This window comes from Falco rusticolus, chromosome 14, assembly GCF_015220075.1.
Source record: "Falco rusticolus isolate bFalRus1 chromosome 14, bFalRus1.pri, whole genome shotgun sequence".
Taxonomy (NCBI): domain Eukaryota; kingdom Metazoa; phylum Chordata; class Aves; order Falconiformes; family Falconidae; genus Falco; species Falco rusticolus.
The window spans coordinates 12292017-12314325 of record NC_051200.1 but is presented as its reverse complement, the minus strand read 5'-3'; the positions used below and the strand labels follow the sequence as shown (position 1 = coordinate 12314325).

At 48.0% G+C, this 22309-nt stretch overlaps 1 protein-coding gene across 1 annotated transcript in view; it reads right to left on the bottom strand.

The window, feature by feature from the left end:
* GABRE (gamma-aminobutyric acid type A receptor subunit epsilon) overlaps nt 1–22309 on the bottom strand; it is a 39370-nt gene that overhangs the window by 8863 nt on the left and 8198 nt on the right. The window contains exons 4-6 of the mRNA XM_037408421.1: nt 3591–3811; nt 2923–3005; nt 1369–1506 (exon numbers count right to left, since the gene is read on the bottom strand). Coding sequence (XP_037264318.1) covers nt 1369–1506; nt 2923–3005; nt 3591–3811 — 442 coding nt within the window. The remainder of the gene's footprint in view (nt 1–1368; nt 1507–2922; nt 3006–3590; nt 3812–22309) is intronic.

Sequence of the window (22309 nt, the reverse complement as noted above, 5' to 3'; positions counted from 1 at the left end):
CTGGCTAACTGGTTTTGTGGCTAGTGGACTCTGGCTGCCTGGCTGGCTCTGTAGCTGTCTGACTTAATGTCTTTGTGACTAATTTAAGAGTTGACTTTGCTGTTGCCCAGCTGGCTATATGCCTGGCTGGCTGTGTGTCCATCAGACTCTATTTGTACTGGCCTGGCTGTGTGTCCACCGGGCTGTATTTGTACTGGCCTGGCTGTGTGTCCAAGCACACTGAAAATCATCCAGTCTGGAAAAGTTTCAGGGAAGAAACTATACAGAGAGTATTCATCTTCAGCTGATTGCTGCAAGGGTTTCTTTTCTATAGAAGCTATTTAGCTGTAACAGGCTACATGGCCTGGCTTGCTAACTACCTACCTGAGCTGTGACAAAGGAGATGTTCTTCAGTCTCTTTTCATTGAGACTCTGGTTCTGTCCCTGGAAAAGGCATGTGGTGCTGTACATCCTAATTGCTCATTTAGCAACTTAGAGCTGAGGTTCTTCCTCATTTTCAGAGGCTCCTAGTGAGTATTGGAAGAAAGCCACCCGACAGCTCTAGGGTTATGATGGAGTTTGCAAGCAATTACCAAAAAAGAGAGTTACAAATGTCAGACAGCCACTGGTGCATTCAAGACACTTTCACTGCACCAGTTCTTGTCCCAGTTTGTGCTGCCTTTCTACCCTGTTTAGAGGCTGGCTGCCAGTGTTGGCAACAGCAACTTTCTGCAGAGTTGTGGAAGCACTACCTGAACTTGCTTGCTTCAGAGGGCTTAAAAATATGAGCTCGCCCCACCTGCAGGAATCCAAATAAGCTCTCCTCAGTTTGCTGTGGGAAGGAAAGGGGATGTGAGCTACTATGAAGAGGAGGAGGAGCTGAAGGGTGCCCATTCCCTGGTTTCTTCACACATGCAGCCTTGTTTCTGTCTCTTAAGGCATCTTCTGTCTCAGATGTTATCAGCCACACAGAACTTTACAGAAGGAAAGACTGAGACCTGCAAGTTCTGATTTCCCCATCCCTGTTCCAATGATAACCATCACCCAGGAATCACGTAATATGTGCATACTGCAGCAAGAGGGGATCTGAGCTCCATCTCCTCTCCCTCCTGACCCTTCAATTAGGGATAGGTTCATTCACATCCGCATTGTCACCCCACAGTTCAGAGACGTCGGTGGTTCTGGCCTACCCCTGCTTCATCTTTCCCTCACCCTTCATGTCCACCATTTCTACTCCTTCTAGCAAAGGTCCATCCCTTCATTCTTACGTTTCTCTAACTGTGCTGTTCCTTCCCCAACAACCACTGAGGAACTGTCTGATCACTCCTTTGCCACCCATGAGGTTGCCAACACACTGCTGTTTCTGTGGGCTGTCTCCCATTGCCTCACCTGCCCCAGTCCTGAGAACTTCTGAGGTGTTCCTCAGCCCCGTGAAGTCAAACTGGTAGAGCCTCCAAGTGCGCTGGTCAGAGACTTCAATGGAGTAGCGCCTCCAGCGATAGACAATCTCCTCGCGTGGGTAGCCATCTGGGAAAAGGGGCAAGGACGTCAATGAAAGAGTAGGTCATGTGCCTCCACCTCATCCACCACCCTGACAGCAAAAGCGCTGGCATCTCACTTGAGCTGTTTTGTAAACATGAAATGTTCAGGCAGGTATTTCTGATGCCTTTTGTTTAGTATCCCATAGGCATCCCTGGGGACAGCATCTCCCCTTGCAGGCCACTTCAAATCCTAGGGATAGGAAAAGCAACGCTAGAAACAGAGCCTTTCTAAGGACTGCACTGCTGGAATGAGACTTGGGTTGGTGTAAGAGGACTCCCCCAGCCTTAAATCTTTAAGGGTTTTAGTTCCCTGGAGCAGCACGGGGGATCCACTACTCCTTGACTACCTTCCCTTCCCAAGCATGAGCACACCAGGAATACAAAGCTGCCAACGTGGGAGGTAGCATGGCTGTGGCTGCTCTGACTACCTCTGTATCTCTCGCCCTGGGAGCTGGTCTGTGTGTGGAAAAGAAGGGGGCATTCTCCGTGGAGAAGGAGACCTGGCTCCTGCAGGCTAGAGCATGGCTTCTCCTGGCTCTGGCTTTCTTGACAAAGAAACAAACCTCCTGTGAAGCAGGGACCTTGACACCTACGAGAGATTTCCTCAGAGGAGAGGAGTAAAAGCTTGGCAGCTTACTGAAAGTGTGTTTCTAATTATCAAGCATGTATGGCATGTACCGTTAATTAGCAAAGAACAAGGGATGGTGGGAGACAAGGGGATGGTATGTCCTCAGCATGCTGCCCCCCTCTGCAGCACCCTTCAGAGCCATGTGAGCAGCATCTCTTCAGTGGCAGGGGAAGCAGGAGAAGTGAACCCGAGCTAAGATGACTAAATCAGATTTCCAACCAACATATGAGGACAGGAATCTCCCTTTGCTTCCTGAAAAATTACCAGTGGAGATGTGCCAACATCAGCAGCCCTCTCCTCTGATGAGAATGGACAAGTGGGGACTGTGAGGGGAGGTCTAAGTACCCCTCCTTTGCAATGGCCTTGGGTGCAGGGTGCAGCCTGACTCTGGGCTGAGGTCTGGAAAGCCGAGCTGTCACCTCAGAGAGCAGGAGAAGGGGGAAGATGCAAGGCAGGACGGGTGCCATTTGTCTGCCAGCTGAAGGGATATATTCTGTCTAGAGTGACCACAAGGTCAGTGAACTAATCACTTCCAGCCATGCACCCAAATTAAGGAGAAGCTCAGAGGTGCTGTGAATCTGTTCCTGAAGACCTCTGCTAGCCCAGGAGCGGGAGGATGTTTCAGGGCATGATAGGTAATGGGACAGGAAAAGCATCATTGGAGATCAGGTGAAAAAAGTAGCTAAAAGGGAGGATGGTCTCCCCAGAAGAGTTTTACTCTACTGACTTTCTCTACTTGCTTTCTAAAACTATTTTAAAAATATGTCTACTCACAACTGGAAAAAACCAAAGGGCAGGAGTGAGTGTCCATTGGGAAATTCTGCAGCTGCAGCAGACATTCAGCCTCGATTGTCAGCCTGAGAGAGGAAGAGAGAGAAAGGGAGACTGAGATTTTGTGTTGGTGAAGGTGGCTTGATTCCAGCACCACAGAATGACAGAGAGATTCTCACTCCCTTGAGAGAGAAACACTGATTTGTTGAAGATCAGTCTGTTTGCAGGAACATTTCAAAACAGCGGCAAAACAAAATACATGTTTGGATATTTTCAAAGTGAGAAAAAACATCTTATTTTCATATTTTAAAAGTCTTTTTGTTTAGTGAGCTTTTCAGGTTCATTTGTGGGAGTGAGAATTTATGGGAACAAAAGCCAAATGTTTATTACCAGAATGAAATAGCTGGACTGACCCACATACACTTTGGTTTAGGGAACCATTTATAGTTTTGACTTTTTTCTAGGTATAAGACAGAAAATCAGTTTGATTTTTATGGAAGTCTGCATCCTGGGAAGAAGCAGCCCATTCTGCAGCCAGTACTTCCTGTGTACTCCCATCAGCACTGGGACACATCTCCACTACTCTGTCATAGGGCACCTGGAAACCTCTGCTTTGACCAGCTCCTTTTTCCCTCACTTCAGCAGCCAGCTACAGTGCCTGCTGGATGTACCTGAGCGTGTAGAGCACTTTTCCGTCATTCCAGATGCGAAGGAGCTGATTAGGTGTAGTTATCCAGTGGGAATCAGCCCGCTTGGAGTTCCTAAAAAAGGTATCTGGGATCCAGATGCGGCTCACCATGTTGGTGTTCAGGGTGAGGGCTTTCAAGGTGCTGTTGAAACGAAGACGCCGGTCATACCACGTCTGAGCAAAGAAGATGTCAATGGTGTATTCCTGTGAAAGAGAAGGAAGAACATGTCTTGCTGAGAGGAATTCAGGCAAAGCAGAGCCCTGTCCTCTAGTCTGCAGGCCACTGTTTTGGAGTCATAGCCAGAACATTTGCTTTTTAAGTCTGGGAGCAGGTGTTGGTGACCACTGACACCTTTTCAGGCTCATCTTTAGTTCAGGATCAGGACATCCATGGCATACTTTGGAAGAGCCAAAGACTGTGTGCTGACTGGTGGGCTGAGCTGTAGCATGTTTGGCCTGACCCATGCCTGGAAAGCCAAGGCCATACAAACAAGGGCTTGGGTCTCCTCTTGACAGACAGCTCAAGCCAAACACTCCTAAGCATAGGCATGAAGGGGCAGTGTGGACACTGCCTGAATCGAGTCCTAAGTTCAGCATCTTTTCAGTACACGTTTCAAACACAGGCAAGGAAAGCTGCTCACCAGCTTACGAGGGAAGGCAAGCAGCCAACTCTGTTATTTATTAGGATACAGCCCCGCAGTGCTACATACACCTAATTTGTACATATAGCAATAGCAGTATTGTGCATAAATCTAGTGAGAATCCACCCCTTGCTGCAGGACTTACACTGTAAATGTTTTATATGGAAAACTGGAGCACTATGGGTTCCTGGGCAGATACCCCTTGCTGAAGATTAGAAAAGGAAGCTGGGGCAGGGGCTGCTATGGACCCAGCTCTTGATGCAACCAGTTCAAAATCTGGAGTCTTTTGCAGACAGAAAACAGAGTTTGTACCATAAGGACCTTTTGTTTTGGTGAGAGAGAGGGTGTCATAGCTCACCCATAACTAGCATTTCTAGGAGGCAGCTCCTGTCTCAATCGGATTGGCAGTAGTCCACCTCATTAGCCCACCATTCTGCTGCTTGCTGCTACTGCTCCTTACCCTCTTTTTCAGCCTGCTTGTGAATGTCTTAACTAGTGCCATGCAGGAGCGTGTCTGGCACTCAGTGGATGTCTGAACCAGACCCCCAAATCCAGTTTCACCAGCCCATATTAAAGGCTGCCACTTGTTCCTGACAGTTCCTCCCTGACTTGGACTTTGCTCCCTTTCACTGCTGTCAAAGCTGCCTGACCACAGAGGCATCATCTCCCTCTCTCCTGTGGCAAAGATGAACAATGTCTGACTTTGCCATCTCTCCCTCTCATTCTCCTCCTCCCTCTATTGATTTATCTCGGTGGAATTTTTATGACTGCAGCACATCCTCCCTTTGCTGCCCTTGCTGCTGGTTCAGAGCTGACTTCTCAAACCATGCCATTAAAATAGATGCTGGCGCTCTTAGTGCGCTCCCTTGGACGTTGTGTCCTGCTGGGGGCACGCAGAGCAGGGCAACGCACGACTCCCTGCTTCATTTTCCTTGCCCTCACTCCACTGTCAGCCAACCGGCGATGAGTGATTGGTACCAAAAACGTCCCTAGCATAGGAATGAGATCATGAGAAAAGAGCATTTGCCATCAGGCGGTCAAGTCATTCTCTGGGCTGATCCTTCACCCTGGTTAGACACAGGGATGAGCAAGGTGCCAGGGATGAGTTCCTAACGTATCTCTAAATGGAGACAGATGCAGCATGTTCAGAGTGATGGCATTGGCTCTACAGTTCATTCAAAACAGACATGAGGAGACACAGAGTTAGGATAGCAGCAGCCCTCAAAGCCAAGTGCACAAGCATGGCCACTACCTGAAAACAGAAGGTGGAAAGAGCACATTCCAGCATCTGAATGCTCTGGATCGCACTGGGTACTGCTTGGACATAGGACATCAGGTTGTAAAACAGTGAAATAAAGCCCATGGGTGGGCAAAGAAGCATCGGCACAGCAGGGACAAGATGGGGTAATGGCAGCCTGAGAAAATGACATATGGGGGTGGGTTGACTTTATTCTGCTTGGGGCCATTTTCTTTTCCTTGCCAGCTGTTGAGGCCAAAATAACACAACATTTGACATATTCTCCCCCAGCCCTGCAATCCCAGTTTGAGCCAGTATGAGCTTACATTGCTCCTCCTAAGCAGTATCTCTGGTGTAGGAGAAAGCAACCAACGATGCAATGATAAATCCATGTTAGATGCCCCTATGAGTCTCTAACTCCTGACTGGAATCACTTGTGAGATCTTGCTTCTGGCCTGGCAGCTCAGGTTAGGTGTCCTGCTGTAAAGTTCAGTATGCAGGTCTGGGATAACCAATGCTAATGTTTCAGGAGTGTGGAGGGTCAGCTAACCCAGGAGTTTAGTATTTGTTGTCAAGCCCAGATTTTCAGAAGGGATCAGCATTAAAGAGCTCCTCTTGTGCCATTCTTAGCCAGCCTTTGCAAAAGGTGTAGTGCACAAGTCATTCAGCTCTTTTGAAAAATCTGAGCTGTTATTGTCACTGTCCTGTGGTTTGATCTAATTTCAATGGCTATTATTAGCACAGCTGTTCATGAGGAAGAACTTATGAGCTGAGCTGGCTCCCTTGCCTCTACATGGGGAACCCACTGGGAAATGTTGGCATTTCCAAATGTATTTTCATTCAGAATTATCTGAGGCAAGATTTATACAAAGATGCTCCAGCCTTTGGGAGCACTTTTACCCTTCTGATTCTCTCCCCCATCCTGCTGCAGGGGAGTAAGCAAGCAGCTGTGTAGTGCTTAGTTGCTTGCTGGGGTTAAACCACAACAGTTCCTGAAGATGTTAGCAGCTGTTCCCATCAAGTGTGGTTTGCATTGATGCTGAAGAACCTTGCATGGCTGTGGTTCTGCACTGATCAGCTGTGGGACGGCTCTCGGACCTTTCTTTCTCTGAGCATTAATCAGATCCCACTTAGCTGTAGGCATCTGACCAAGGTGATTAAATAGGAGGTGTTTGATCATGGGCTCCCTACAGTCATTGCAGAAGGATAGGCACTTCTGGAGAGAGATCCCAGTATGAAGCAGTCCAAGTTCTGGAAAGCCTCACACTCTTAAGGACCTTAGAAGAGTCCTGGCTGATCAAGGCTGAATAGCTGAAGTTTGGCAGGACAAGGTCAGCCCCTAAAACATATGACAGTACTGTTTCTTGCACTCCTGTAGTTTCTCTCTGCCCTGGTTCATTTTCAAGCATCAGAAACAGACTTCTCAATACCTCAGTTTACACATTTGGAAAAAGGTTATTGTAAAATATGCCTCCAACATTACTGTACCATCTGCTATGCAGCACATGGATGTTGTTACCTTCTCTGTAAAAGCATGGGCTTTTAAAAAGTTTTCAGCAGAAAAGCTAATGAAATAAGAGGAATTGCTCTAACAATTAGGTCATGCCGTTTGGATTACACATGGGGTAGCACACACATGTTGGCATGCACGCCATATTACATCAAACTTCAGTCATAAAATAATAAATCAAACTACCCGTAAGGCAAACACTGAAGACTGCCTACCCTAACTACTATCACATGAGTTTATCCAAAGCTGAGGAACACCCTGAAGCATCACCGCTGCCAGCTGTGTGGGCTCATGTTGAACTCAGCCTTTCAGCATGACCCAGCTGGCTCTTGGTCACCATCATCACCTGGCACTGCTGCACATCACTGATCAGTCCTTGTTTTCCTCATGTGGGCAACACAGATGCTGATGGAAACCCAGTCCCAGAAAATGGTAAAAATCTCAAAACATCTAATGGAAAAAAACCTGTCCTGTGAAAGAGGATTTGTGGGAAATAAGGGGATGTGGATTTCACAAGAATATTTCATCTTGGAAGAAAAAAATAAAACAGTAACAAAAAGACTTTACTGTGCTCTCAAAGCCTTTCATTTTTAAAAGCATACTTTGAGTGAAAAGCTATGAAATTTCCATGTGAAAAGTCATTTCAAAGAAAACCCCCAAATTTTCAATCCAAAAGAAACAGGTTCAGTAATCAGCCAGTCCCCTGCACAAGAGTTGGGAGCTGGGCACTGTTGTGGTTTAGTGCCACCCTAAGCCCTGTTCCTTGGGTCATCCAAGCCCCAGCCGTCCTGCCCTAACCTTCACGGCCCAGGAGGATCTCCTTGCTCCCCATCCTGATGTCCTGGTACAACAAGGACATCCTTGTTGTACCTGGCCTCAGCTTGCTCCTTCCTGTGCCCCCTCTCTCACCGCTGTATGTGGACACACATGGAGAATCAGCCCATATTTCCAGTCGCATTTGGCCCCAGGAACTCTACTTTAGATGAAGTTCCACCCCAGGTTCAGAGCAGGTATGAGTTAGGGCTACCCAGTTGCAGACTAACAGCTTGAACTCACAGGGTTAGCATGACACAACTTGAAATTAGCAGTGTCTATTTTCAGGTTAGCTTATAAACCAAATAAACACAGCTATGCGCTGCCAGAAGGTCCTTTTCAAATGGCTCAAAGCAACTTTGTGTGTGCAGATCAGCTGAGCCCTCTCGAGGGTGCAGTTAGTGGGATACAAAAGAGTTGGTACCCCATGGTTCCTCTGTGTCTATGAACTTCCTTCTCCGGGTTCCTTAAAAGCTCAGTTTTCTGACAAATGCCAAAGAGAGAAGCAAAGGCATGAGATGGAAATGTCTTAGATATCTTCCTAAATTAGGATAAAATTAAGGATTTAAAGGTGTTTTCTGCAACGTCATTTGTATTCAACAGCAACAAGACGACCTCCAAATAGAGAAGACAGAGACCTGGAAACAGGTTCCTCCGGTTTCCTCTGATGGACAGATAGTTTGGAAAAATCCTAAATAACAGTGGGGCTGAGAGATTAATATCCTAGCCAGTCTCATTCTAGCTTTTATTGTTCTGGTATCTGTTCTTACAGAGCCCACTTCCCTCTGCACCTCCAAGCAAATCCCTCGCTGCAGTACATAGAGCAGGCTGCTTTCCTGGGAAGCATGGCCAGCATTTCAGGTGGGCTGACGTGAATCTGATGGATCTGTGCAGTCAGTCACAGAGCTAAGGAGAGCAAGTATTACAGGCAAACTCTTTGGGAACTGCAATTCATGAAAATCTCAGGAATTATTGGAGAAGTACCACAAATGGGGTATATTTCTTTCAAGGGCTGGTAGGTCACTCTATGCAGCTCGAGGGAAGCCGGGAAGCTTCTCCTCCAGTCTCCCTGTTCTGCAGAACAGGAGTCAGCCCAAGCATCCCTGCTTCCAACAGAACTTTACTCAGCAGCTCCATACCCCCACAGCCCTGCACAGGTGAGCATTTTCTTCTCCAGAACATTCTATGCATCCCTCCCAGCCTGAAAACATCTCTTACAAACCCTGGGGTGCTCCCAGCAGCCAGCTCTGTGTCCCAGGGAATGCGCTTAATAGCAAAAAGTCTGCAGACACTCTCCAGGCTAAATAAATAAACTAAATAAAATAACCTTATTTTAGAATAATCTTCAAATCTGATGCACACCTTCTTGTCCCCACAGCTAGCGGGCAGGAACGTGCTTCTAGCATGACACATGCAAGCACTCTCCAAAGGCAGCAAGCAGAGGGGACATGCGCAGACAGCACATGCTAATGCCTGACACTGACCACTTCAGCGACCAGCTGGGCAGCGTCAGGCTTCTCTCAGTTCTCCCATCAGCAGTGTGAGACACCTTGCTTGTGGATGCCTCTGTGTCCCTGCTCTGGGTGAGTTCTGTCTCCCCAACACAAAGAGCAATAGAATGAGAATGGGAGTTTCCTTATGCTCCCAAGGTCCTCCTCTCTCCGAATCAGACCCCAGAGAGCTTTCTGGACATGATGCTGGAGTGACAATGGGAGCTCACAAGGACAAAAGGAGCAGAGCTCTGGTGATCTGTATTTTCAAGGTGACACACTGAACTTCCCATCTGTTTCACTTCTGCAGCAACACTGGCAGTGCTGTCCTTGTCTGAATGTCTTTTGCCTCTGCCCAGGGAATCTCAGTTGAGACAGTGTTCTTTTTATAATACAAACTTGCTATTAAAAACCATCACCATGTCCTGTCCTCATGCCAGGAGCCTTCAAACAAGACATGCTGTACATGCTGCTCTCTCGATTTCAAACTCCCCACTCATGGCTTGCTCACCCATTGGAATCTCTGCAGATGGGAAGTGGACAGGGCTTTCAAAACCTAGTACTGGCTTCCGAGATCTCTGCCTGCCTGTTCCCACACACCTCTGCTCATGCCTGCTCCCATGCATGGGCAAACAGCGACATCTAAAAGGCAGGCTTTTATACTCATGACAGCCAACCACTCCAGACTGCTGCCTCTCCCCCAAACCCTTTCTTGTGAGCTGTTCCCTTATACCACCACTTTCAGTCCTTCAGTGATGTTATCTCCTCACATGCAACCCCAAGATGGCTTCGTGCCATGGTGTCCGTTCCTCTATTCATTGGAGCATAGCCTGGCACAGGGAGTCTCTCACTGTGAGCCCCAGGGGCGTGTGACATAGTGTGTGTTTTAGCATCTGATTAACAGTCATTACCCAAAGGATCAAGGAAAGTCCTTGAGTCGAGACATGACATCAGCCAAACTCTGGTTTACAGAAGCACCATCTGTCTGCACTGTCCCTGGCGAGGTTATTAGGCAGTGGCATGGACACAGGATGCTATATGCAGATGGGGCAGATTTAAAGAAGATACTGAACACTTCACTGAAGTGTTATGCAAAGCAGTACAGGGAAGGAGCCATCTCCTTTTAGTTTGTTTTTTCACCACTCTCAGGACAGGACATGGCCTGGGTGGAGAGTCATGTGTAAGCACCTTCTGATGCAAACAAGGATGCAGGCCAGTTACCATGATCTCTAGAAAATGTCTAGGCTGCTGCAGAGCAAAGCCACACTTGTCCAAAGTCTCATTTGCATGTCAAACCTTACCGCTAAATGCTTAAATGCTCCCCAGTGTTGGGCTTGAAGCAACTTTGTGCCTGAAGAAGCAAGCAGGTGGGGGAAGAGAAGAGGTGAGGACAGAATCACACAGGATAACTGGAAGAGAATACTTAGCACTTTGGGCAGGTGCTCTTGGTTTATTTGTCCTTTAAGCTCATGGGGTTCTTGACAAGACAAAAAGAAATTTCCTTTAAAAGGGCTAGAAGACAAACCTCACTGCATACAGTTAACTTCCCAAGATTGGTCTTACCAAGAACATCTTGGTGAGATTCAGATGGGAAGCTGGAATTTCTTTAATTGCATTTCCCATTCCCATGCCACCCACTGCATTTAAAATTAAACACTGGGATGGGCAGTCTAATACTACCCAGGACAGGGAAACCAGTTGCTGCGGCTCCCCTGTAATAGACAAAGGAAGGCAGGAGGTCCCATGGACCCCCCAAGGTGTCCAGTCCTTAACACTCCTGAGGAGGACTTTCTGGGATGGTGACATCTGTGAGTCTGTCATTGGCTGGGAACATGATCAGTTCCTCCAGCACTGACATGTTCCTCATCTCTCTGTCCTTACAAAACTCCTGTCCTGGGCTGCTGGATTCCTGCTCAGTTTGGGAGCTGGATGCTGCAGCCTCACTGCCTCCTCCCTAGGATGAAGAGGCAGGAACGAGAGCAGTATCCCGTTGTGACAGCAGGGAAATGGCCCTCAGGTGAAGCAAAGGAAGGCAGGAAAGTCCTCCAAACATTCAAATGACCCGAATGCCTTCAACTGTCAGAAGCCTGTGGCTGTGTGGTTTTGAAGTATTAGAGCAAGCATCTTTCTAAGCTTAGGGCTTGCCAGCCGGGCCTGCCTCCCTGCCACCAATCTCATACCTCATACAGAAGGGACCACCACTGGCATCACCACCGGCTTTGCCAGACACCAGTACAGCCGACTGCTGCTGCTGGCTCACCAGATAGACTAAGGGCTGGTAAAATCAAGACAGTGTCTGAAATTTAGGGTCTGATTCTTATTTACATTCAGTCCCTGTTTGGAAGGACTGAGGGTTTTGGAGAAGTAGAGTAGTCCACAGTAGTCTGCAGACCTTTGTAAAGGTCTCAGCACCTTCCCTGTCTGCTCAGGGACTGAAAACCCACATCTGCTGCTCAGTTCCCTTTGTTGTTTTTTCATCTCTCCAGGCTTTCTTGGGTTTTCCCTCTTTTCCCTTTCCTCCCTGTTCTAGCCTTCTTTCCTCCTGCTCCTCTCCAATGCCCTCTCCACACTCTCTGTGGCCTGTAGCTCACCACTCTGCTTCTCTGCCTCAGCAAGAAAGGTATCAACACCCTGCCCATACCCCTCCTCAAACAGAAACAGCTTCAATTGTAATGGCCCTATTCAAGCATCACATAATTTTCCAACCTCTCCCCACCTTCTCACGGGACTTTGCTTTGTCTAGTAAGGCTCTCCAGGGCACAGACTGCCTCTCTCTATGGACTGAAAGGTGTCTAGTGATCTCAGCTGGATAGCAATTGTCATGCAAAGGGAACAAAGTCCCTCCCATTGCAGTCCTAGCGATGAAAAAATTGCTACATAAGCTGTGCTTTGAGGTCAAGACAGGAGGGAAAGGGTGGCAGAGGGAGGGAGCCTTAGGAGCTCTGCTTTCTGTGTGCATCAGAGCCAGAAACTTCCTTCCAGTGCAGGAATTGCATGGCATGGCACAACAGCATACAAAGCCAGAGGGATAAGAATGGGCAAACAGTGTCAGGCAGTGCCCCTCGGTCCCAACAGGCTCCTATGGTGGCCAGTCCCAAGAGCTTAGGGACAGAGTACAAGGAACAGGAAAATCACTACAGCCTTCTGCTAAATATGCTGTCCTCCATGAGAACCCCTTGCTTCCAACAGGCACTGAGCTCTGTCAAACCACCTTCATGGGCAGCACATTGACAGGGTGGAGAAGCCAGCAGACCTCAGAACCTGTGCTGAAGAAGTGAGGCACACCACTGGCTGTAGGAACTGTACTGGGCCTGGGAGATCAATGACAGGCTGTGGTGGGCTAACAGGCTGCACCACATGAGTCACGACACAGCACAAAGCATCACGAGGTAATGCCCTGGCTGGGCAGTATGGTTCAGTTCTCCAAAACCAGTGAGTCAGGACAGCACCTGAGAGGTCCATCTCCCAAACCCTGATGCTACTCTGTCCTCCTCCCACCAAAACGGGTCTGAGAAAGCACAGTGCACCTGAGTCCCTGGGATGCCACCCATTGTATGGAAATGCTTATGCTGGCCAGGAGGAAAACCACTGTTTGCCTGTGTAAATCCCTTTCTAATCCTCATCCTCAAGGAAAAAAGCACATTCAAAAAATCTGAGAAAGTTCTGCTTTCACAGAAGGGAAAGGTTTTGTGCCCTCTGCAGAAATCGTCACTCCTGACACTGTTCTCTCCTGGCTCCAGATGAAGAAGGAGGTGGGGACAGTGTACTCTGCTCCACTGACTCTTTCAAGGAAACCTGTTTCATGTTGTCTCTCATGCCCCTTTGCTGTGCTTGCCAGCTTTCTTGTCCTGCCCTGCCAGTTCCTTGATATAGCTCCTTCTCCCTGCTTCATTTTGTTTTTCCTTTCACAGTTTTTTTCAAGCCACCACAAAGTCACGGCCCAGCCCTAATGAGATTTCAAAGGAGCACCAGGATGAGGGAAAGCAGCTGGGAGAATCAGGTTACAAAGAAAGAACAATTTCTGTCTCCCCTGTTGGATATTTGAAGGGCAAAGCAGGCTGGACTGCAGTTACAGAAGGGACACCAAGCCAGCTGATTCTCCTTTCCAGGCATACATCCACACTTCAGGCTAAGTGTGGCGGTCATTTGGAAACCAGGACACCAGCCACCAGGCAAGCAGGACCTGCAGAGCTCTGCTGCTCTGGGCTGCTCACTTCCTATGGCACCTGGTGGCTGCAAAAGACTCTCCTCAGAAAGCAGGGGCTGGTATTCCCAGTCTTTTTTACCAGCTCCCAACTGTTTTGTAGAGACCCAGCCCACTGCAGATGCCTCCTTTAAAACTCAACCACCTTACTTTACCCAACTCCCCTTAGATGGCTTTAGGACATCTTTGGGGAATAAGCGAAAAAGATGAAGAGGTTTTCTGCACAGAGGTCTAAGGGACGTATTGGTACAGCTTGTATATCCCAGAATTATACATGCAAAGAAACCAAATAATTTTGGCTCTTGAGCTTAGTCCAAGGTTCCTGGGAGCTGGACAGCCCATCCTCTGCTGCCCCTTACCAAATCCCAGCACTTGGACCTGCCTTTGACTTTCTGAGGTAGCAGCAACACTGAAGTATTTTCATCTCCCCTCTTGCTGATCCCGTGAGAGAGCACCAGCATCCAAGCAGCCCCCAGCCTCACTGCTGCAGAACTGGACCGAAGCTTGCAGCCAGCTCCACAGGAGGCTGCATGCAGAGCTCACATCCAGCCAGCCGTGAGCAATCCCGCGGAAGGGAGCTTGGCTCCATGCAATGGCTCACTCCTCCCTTGCAGTGCAAACTGGGTGTCAACATCCCCATTCCCAGAGCTCCTTCTATTCCCTACCTGCTCTGCAGAGACCTTCTCTCCCCAAGCCTCCTGTTGAGATCTGCAAATCCCTCTGGCACACTGCTCCAAGCCATGTCACCACTGTGGCTTTTTGTTCTGGCAGGGGAAACCAGGGTCCATCACACCTTCTCACAGGGTGCAGGGTCACGTGAGAAGCTAAGGCTGCAAACTCTGGACAGGTTTGTCAGTCTACCACTGCCAGACCACAAAAGGAAATGGTTGTCTTGAATATTACGGTTCTCTTTGCCTTCAGCTTTTCTTTTCACGGAGCAAATTAAGAGATCAGCCAGTTATCATCTTAACTTCACCCTCCTACCTCCCTGTGGCTGTAGGAACAACCAACTTAACTCCCACAAATCCTTCCCACTTCTCTATCCCATTGCTCCACTTCCTCTCCATGTCCTCACTACACTACTAAGGTGGCTGTGGGTGTCTGTGGAGGAATGACAGACCAAAGGACACAGGCCTGGTCTGGCAGGTGTAACAGGTACACTGAAAAAGCTGGAGGGAAAGAGAAGCAGATCAGGGGGAAGTGTCAGAAACAAGGCTTACAACATTTGCAAAGTCCCTGCTCTGTCCTTCCCTGTTGCCCAGCCACATGGAGACAAGGTGTTCCCCTACTCACACTCCCAAGTGTTTTAGCTCACACATACCCTGTGCATCTGCCAGCAGGTGAGCCATTACTCCCACCTGCGTTCTCCTGTTGAACAAAGCTGATCAGATGTTAGAGCCATTCCCAGCTAACTGCAGGTCTGTCAAGAACCACAGAAATCCTCACAGAAAAGCCCTCTGGACATGAAGGTGGACAACCAAGGTTTATACCAGGGTCCTCAGCTACCATCAACTCCATGCTACCAGCACACACCAAGCCCAAAGATCCCTGGCCAGACTTATTCCCCGACCCGTAGTGCCCCATGCAGCCAGTATGATTTTTCAGGGGCCTTGAGGAGCTGTTGCATTGGGAATTACTGGGGCCAGTCTCAGCAGCACTGGTGTGAAATGGCTGCAGCATCAGCAAACCCACAGCAGAGTGGGCTGCTGCTGACCCGTGCGAGGCATCATGGCAGACACTGTGATGATCTACCTGCCCACCCACTTGCTGACCCTAACACCTACCTCCTACCAGCGCAAAAGACACCAAGCTTAAGACACAGCTTAAGGCGCGGGGGAGATGCAAGGGCTTGCAGGGAAGAGAAGCAAAGCGCTGGCTCAGCCCAGCCAGCCCCGGTGCCACGGGGAGGCTCAGGCTGGCAGTATCACTGCTGCTTGCTTGCCATTTGTATCATGGGCAATTAAACCCTTCCTGTGCACAGAGATGGGATGTAATAGTCTGAATATTCAGCCTTTAACATTGAGGCATGAAGAGGTCCTTGAAGCATATTGCTGCTGGTCACCCACAACCACTGAATTCCGAGGAATGGTCCATTTCATAAAACATTTATAGCAAGCAGATTTCACGTCAGCCTTTTAGGGGAGATGGCAGGACTGCTTCACCTGAGGATGATTTCTACTGAGAAAATGAACTTTTGTTGAAAATAAATTTAAACTGTCAAAACCTAAAATGAATTACCTCAACCTCATCATTTCGTTCAGAAACTTTTTTTTTTCTCTAGCAAGCTAACAAAATATTTTGCTTTACACTTATCTATTTGATACACTTCATTTTTACTTTTATTTTCAAATACTCTTTTTCATGCTTTACTTATAGGACAGAATTTATCACCGTATGAAAAGCAAATGAAAAACAAACTGCTGATGCTAAACATAAATGTTTTGATTGCCCCTAAACCCATTTTCCCTCAGAACTGCTTAAGAATTTTGGTTGTTTGTCCCCTCCCCTATGATGCTGGCTTTTTGCCCTAGACCAGAAACCCTGGCCTCTGACCAGCTCTTTGACTTGGCTGTCACGTACCTGAAATACCCAGACCTCTCCTGTGGAGAGATCTAAATCCTTCAGTTCAGATAAATCAGCTCAGCCTTAAAAATAATTCAGCCCATCAAGTGACAAGTGTTGGTACAGCTCAGAGCCTATATCTTTCAAATTTGACACAATAGTGCTTTCCCTTTGACTTGGAAGAATCAATTTAATGAGGTTCAGAGCACAGATCAGTACCCAAATCAAATACATGCTTCCTGGCCTGTCCACACACACCGTCTCTGTACGGAGAAGTGGGGCCATTGGGGAACCACCGAGCAACTCCATTAGCTGACGCGCTTGTGATGGAGACAACTTGCATCTGGACTTTTCTTTGCGAGAGGCAGCTGCACACAGCAGCTCTGAGCCTGACCCCGCATCTCACAGGCACATCCCTACCACCGCGGGATGGGCAAGGGTGCGCTCCCACCGCCCAGTGACTGCAGCCATGTCCATGCCTATGCCTCACGGTAAATGCCCTGCCAGAAGGGAAAGCTCCTACGAACCCGAAAGCTGCTAGCTGACAGGGTTGTCAGTGCAGGGGACATCCCTCCAGCCTGGTCCAGGCCCCAGTAAGGTGAGTCTCCTGGTCACTGGAAAACTGTCGTCATGGTGTATTAAGAAGCAAAAACTCAGTGGCTGACAGACACCTCTGGAAAGAGAGACCAGGCGCAGCTGCTGCAGTCACGAGCTATGTTAGAAAGGTTTTCTGTGGGTAAGGGTGAGGAATTACAAGTTACAACACGCTGAGGCTGGGCACAGTAAGCGCACTGGCTACCTGGGCAGCACCTAGTAAGCATCCTTCCCAGGCTGCCTGCAAGGGTCCAGAGCAAAAAAACCCTCTGCATTCAGCCTGGCTGAAGAAATGTAAGTTTTCTCCAAAGGCTGGCACAAATTGAATGTGGGATTGAGCCATTCCTGCCAGCAGAAGGCCAGAAATCAGATCCCTGAAGGAATTTACAAGAGCCACTTACTGCATTATGAATGTTGATTTATGCCACGCTGCCGGAGGGCCGGAGGCCGCCCAGGCTGTGGGCTGCATGGAGACACCTGTGTGCCAGGACTGATGCTGCAGTTTAAGAAACCTGACGGAGTACAGCCGCATTCCTCATTCAGCGCTGGACTTTGAGCACAGATGTTAATTAACTTTAGGGCTTTGCTCTCCAGAAATGCCTCTGAAGAAAAGCACTTTTCCCCTAGGAGGCTGCTGTCCAGACTTTTACATTTTGTTTAGCTCCAAAATTTAGAGGCAAACCCCCAGCTTTTTGTTCATCTTCCCTTATAATGGACTCCTTGTGTCTTCTGCACAATAAACAGCCTATAAATAAAATACCAACATCGATGTCACACAGAAAATATCTGGAGGGGATTAGTATATGTTCTGGATAATAAAAGGAGCTGGTTGAATTATTCATAGTGAATAAATCAGCTCTTTTCCAGTTTGGGAGCGGATCCTGAAACTTGCAGAAGCTCTCGGGCTATTTGTTCAGGATGGGAGTAACTCATGTTATTTCATTAGACCTTCTGCTGTGGTTTGTGATTTGTCCCACAAGTTACATGTGATCGGTAATATTCCTCAGTGGCTTTTGGATTTTTATTTTTCTTAAGCCAATGACAAACAATGACAAAAAACTGACCTCACTGCATGCAGCTACATGAGGAACAGTCCCTCTCCTAGCACTCGGGCACACAGGAATGAGCTCAGGTGACCGTTCCTGAACATCAAGGAATCACCAGACGTGAGCACTCTCCAAGCAAATGAGTATTTGTGAAGACATTATAAATGCACCAGCAGCTCCAGCCATCACTCAGGCATGGAAACTAATGGCCAGGAAAAGCACTGGGGCCCTTAGTGAGCAAAACTCATTTCTCAAAATTTAAATTTCTACAATATACATCTTTATCAGGGACCAAAACCCGACCTAGCTCATTACATGAGTGTGTATCCTGTGCAACTTCACTAATTGATGCTGATGCCTGACTATGGTGGCACACTGGGCAGGCCAAGAGCAGCACACAGTCCTTGGCAGAGCATTGTGGTGTGCTTCAGGCACTGCAATCCACCCTAGAAGTGGGTGCATCTGGGTTATTGCCTCCAAGACAGATGATTTGTGAAGCATTTTCAAGTCCTTTCAGTTGAAAAGTGCTGTGCAACCACTGGAGTCTATTATTAGCAGGAAAGAAGGTGGGGAGTTAACAAATTTCTTTTACCTATAGGCTTATCTTGTGCTCCAGAGCAACATATTCAAGCATTCTAAAAAGTGTGCCATTTTCATTTCATTTCCTTCCTACTTATTCCAAAGCAGCCAAAGCTAAGTATAATCAAGACTTAAGTGTTCCTCAGAGCCAGACAATTATTGTTGGTCTCGGTTTCCCCATCTATTAAGAAGAAACTACCATATTAACCCAAGCCTTGCAGCAGGACACCAGGGCTGTAACCCAAGGCTTCCCGCTGTGGCTCCCACGCTAACTGCCTTCCAACAAAGCACCGCCGCCGTTCCTTGGGATACGGCTCCGCTTCTGTGCGGAGATGCCTCAAACCACCTAAGGGCTCTCCATAAGGGTGGCTTAGTCCCATAGGGCTTTTGTAGAGCCTAGCTCCACTCTTGGGGATCTTTGCTCCTGCTGCTGGGATAGCTCAGCTGTTCACAAGCAGCTGCCAGCTTGCTGCCCACTGATAATGTGGCATTGATGGGGATTTTACTCAAAGAGCTGCGATTCAGCAGCTCAGCCACCCACGGCTCTGAGTGGGGAGGAAGCAATCTTTGCAAGAGGGTTGTGCGGACATCCACTGCCTCCCTGCCCTGCTAAGCCATCCCTGCACGACAAGCACCCAGGAACAAAGACAAAGTGCCCCAGGTCCCCAAGCTGGCTTTGTCACAGCAGCCCCATTCCTCATCGCTACCCCTTGTCAGCTTTAGCTTTGAAAGCCAAACCTCCCTCCCTGGCTCCTCAGGATTTACATGAACACAGTCAGTGGGGAGTTCTCTTCATTCATGCTGGGCTTATACTTCTAAATTATAAAGTGTGTCAAATGAGGATTTAATTTATATTTAACAAGACAACATTTGTAAATTAATTATTCATCAGCAAATAACGAATAAACATTTCCCCCCTCCCTCCCTCCGTCCCCCTTTCTCACAGTGTTTTCACAAATGCACCATACATGCAAGTCTATTAAATCTATTCTGCAGTACTGCAGACGTGGGAAAATATGTTCTTCATCCTCAATTTCGTTAGTGTGTTGCATGGTAACTAATGCAGCCAGGCACAGCATTATGAATTTAATAGTGTGCAGCATCTCCCTCCTAAAGAGGGAAGGAAGGAATATTCAACATGTGTATTTGGACATATCACCCTCTTTAGGTTCCAGTCCTCTGCTCACAGGCAGAGAGATAAGAAAATAATTTGCTGTAATAATGGAAGCAAGAGCTTAGCCCTACCCCTTTGGAAATCACAGGCACTTCAGAGGCAGCAGAATCTGGTCCCCAGTGAATGGAGGAGGCCAATTTTGCTCTTTCCATCTTTATTATCATTAAGTAACGAGATTGAGGTGGTGATTGAGGCAGAATCCCAGAAGAGCTGTCATCAAGTTTTGCTACAGAATTTGGCACACAAATATATCTCCTCTCACATACCAAAGAGTGGAGCCTCCAGCATCTAAACTAGCCCCGACTGCATTGCCTCTGATCCCAGACACCTGAGACCGGTAACCAAGGCAGGTCCTTGGATGCGTGGCATGTCTCCATTCACTTTGGCCAGAAGGCTACCAAGTGTTTGGGTTAAGTTCTCAGTGTTCAACTCCTCAAGCCTCCCACCTGGTTTTGCACAAGAAAGGAAGAAAAGGATATTCAGCTCTGAGCTATGGGAGGACTCTGAGAAGCTCTGGGCAAGACTTGCTCCATCCCCAAGCTCAGAACAGAAGCACTTTTTCCACTCCCACCCATGCTGGCTCTCATGGACACTTCACGGACATCTTCAGGACTGAAAGACACTCAACCCCAATAGCTGGCAACCACATCGATTCTACAGCATCATTTCCTGAGAGTTAAGCATCCCTAAAGGAAGGTGATCCAGAACTCTAGGTGCCCTTGACACCAGTTAAAGCTATAATCTATAGCAATAAAGCCATTAGAAAATAAAACCAGGAGCAAATCCCTCCAGCAAACAACCAGTCAGTGAAAAATTTGAACCCAAAGTCTCCTTCCATCAGTCCCTGGTGCTATAGCCCTCCCTGGCACCTCTTCCTGCAAACATGCTCGGAGAACCAAGGTGGGTCTTTGCACCAGGCTCAGCTTAGTGATAAGCCAAGGACACCTAACCACTGTCTGCATTAATGGGAATCTAATTGGGCATCCAGATCTGCGACACAGCTTGGAAAGCTGCAGCGCTGTAGGTGATAACTCATTTGGCTTGAGGTGCTACTGGCTGGCACCCAGCGGCAGCAGGCAGCCCTGGAAGGGCTCATGGCTGAGAACATCCTTTCCTTGATGATGTGAACGCAGCTTCCCACCACCTGAGAAGCACCAATTGCCCCAATCCCACCCAAAGATGACAGTTTCATGGAGATGGGGAGGAAATCCCAGTCCATACAGCAACTGGAGCAAACAGCTTTGGGACCTGATGGTCCCACTTTCCTGCACACTTTTCCCTCTCAGCCCATCCCCTTTAAACCAAGCCCCATGCCACTTCCTACCATTTAACCATCTCCTAGCTTTATTTCTAGTTACTGCCACACTTGGCTGGAAGAGCACAAAGGGTCTTTTCCCCAGGGAGGAGAGAATGTAGAATTTGCTCAACTACCTAAATGGGAAACAAGACTGCCCTTCTGGTCTACAAAAGATACCAGGAAATCACTTAACATTTCTTCCCCCTCCAAACTTGCCTGCCTTCTGCTGGCTCCTGAATGTTAATGTTATTTATGACAAGTGATTGATGAGGGGGATGCAGAATTCACACCCAGCACAGGACATTTTCAAATCACCTATTCATTTTTAAGGACTGAAATCAGTTTTGTATCCTGACATGATTTATCATTTGGAGGTTGAGCAGCGGCTACGCAGGGCCAGCTTCCAAGCCCTGACAGAGCATCACCAGGCTGAAGGCAGTGGTGAGTGGTTAACACTTTGTGGGGTGTGCAGAAGACCCTAAGAGACCAAACTACATTGCTTAAGCTGGAGCTGTCTATTCCACTGGCATGTCAGGCCATCCTATAGCCTTCAGCTTCAGATGCACAGACCGTGCTGGTCCAAGCTGATAGCCACAGTAATGCTGCTGTATTTCTTAAAAGCGGAACTAGGGTTTTTTTTATCTTCTACATAGCATGGCTATGTGAAAGAGAAATATTTATGTAAAATGCTGTCACTACAATGCACCTAAAGAGATGGGACATTTCCCCTTCAGTGGGCCTTCCAGCCTACATGAGCCTCTGTAGCTGTGGCAGACAGAAGTCCCACCACAGGCTCAAGAGATCTAGCTCGGAGTCATATTCTGGTTCCCTTCCCTCTGAAATGTGCATTTTCTCAGGTTACATAAGGGAAAGGGAAAGATCAGGCAGGAGGGATGGGCCTGATAGCTGGGACAAGGCAGAGCTTCTCAGGTTGGGAGAAGCTAGATAAAAGAGGACAAAGTGGGAATGACATGTCCCCAGCAAAGACAATCTATATCATACATTTGATGCCAGCCTGTCAGTGGCTGGCATGACCCACAGAATGCCTTAATTCATTGTATCAGCATGGAAAAGCAAACAAACACAAAGCAAGTGGGTGAAGCAGCCAGGTCTAGAGGTGACACTGGCAGCTTTGTCACAGCCCTTTTCTCTTGCTTCAGGAGACGCTGTAGCACGATGGAGCCTCCCTTGTGAGCAGGGGGAAGTATTCAGAGTACAGATGGCAGAAAGCTGCCATCCAATGCTACGAGACCTGGATCTAGCTGTCCTCAGTACCTTTAATCAGCCCAGGATCTTGGGGAGAAAGGTTTTGAAGTTCAAGGTCATCACAGAGTCAAGCTTAGGAAGATCCCCAAGGGGATGGGGGAAGAAGAGATGTCCATAGAGAGTCTACCTGGGGAGTCATACGGAGGTGTCTTCAGATCGCTGGTCAGGACTCAGCAGGGATCCCTGGACTTGTAGCATCTGGGCACTTTAGAGAGACAGTGCACCCAGTTGTGACTGATGCCACAAAATCCCTCAACTGTCTCTACAACAAGTGGTTTCCTTCCCTACC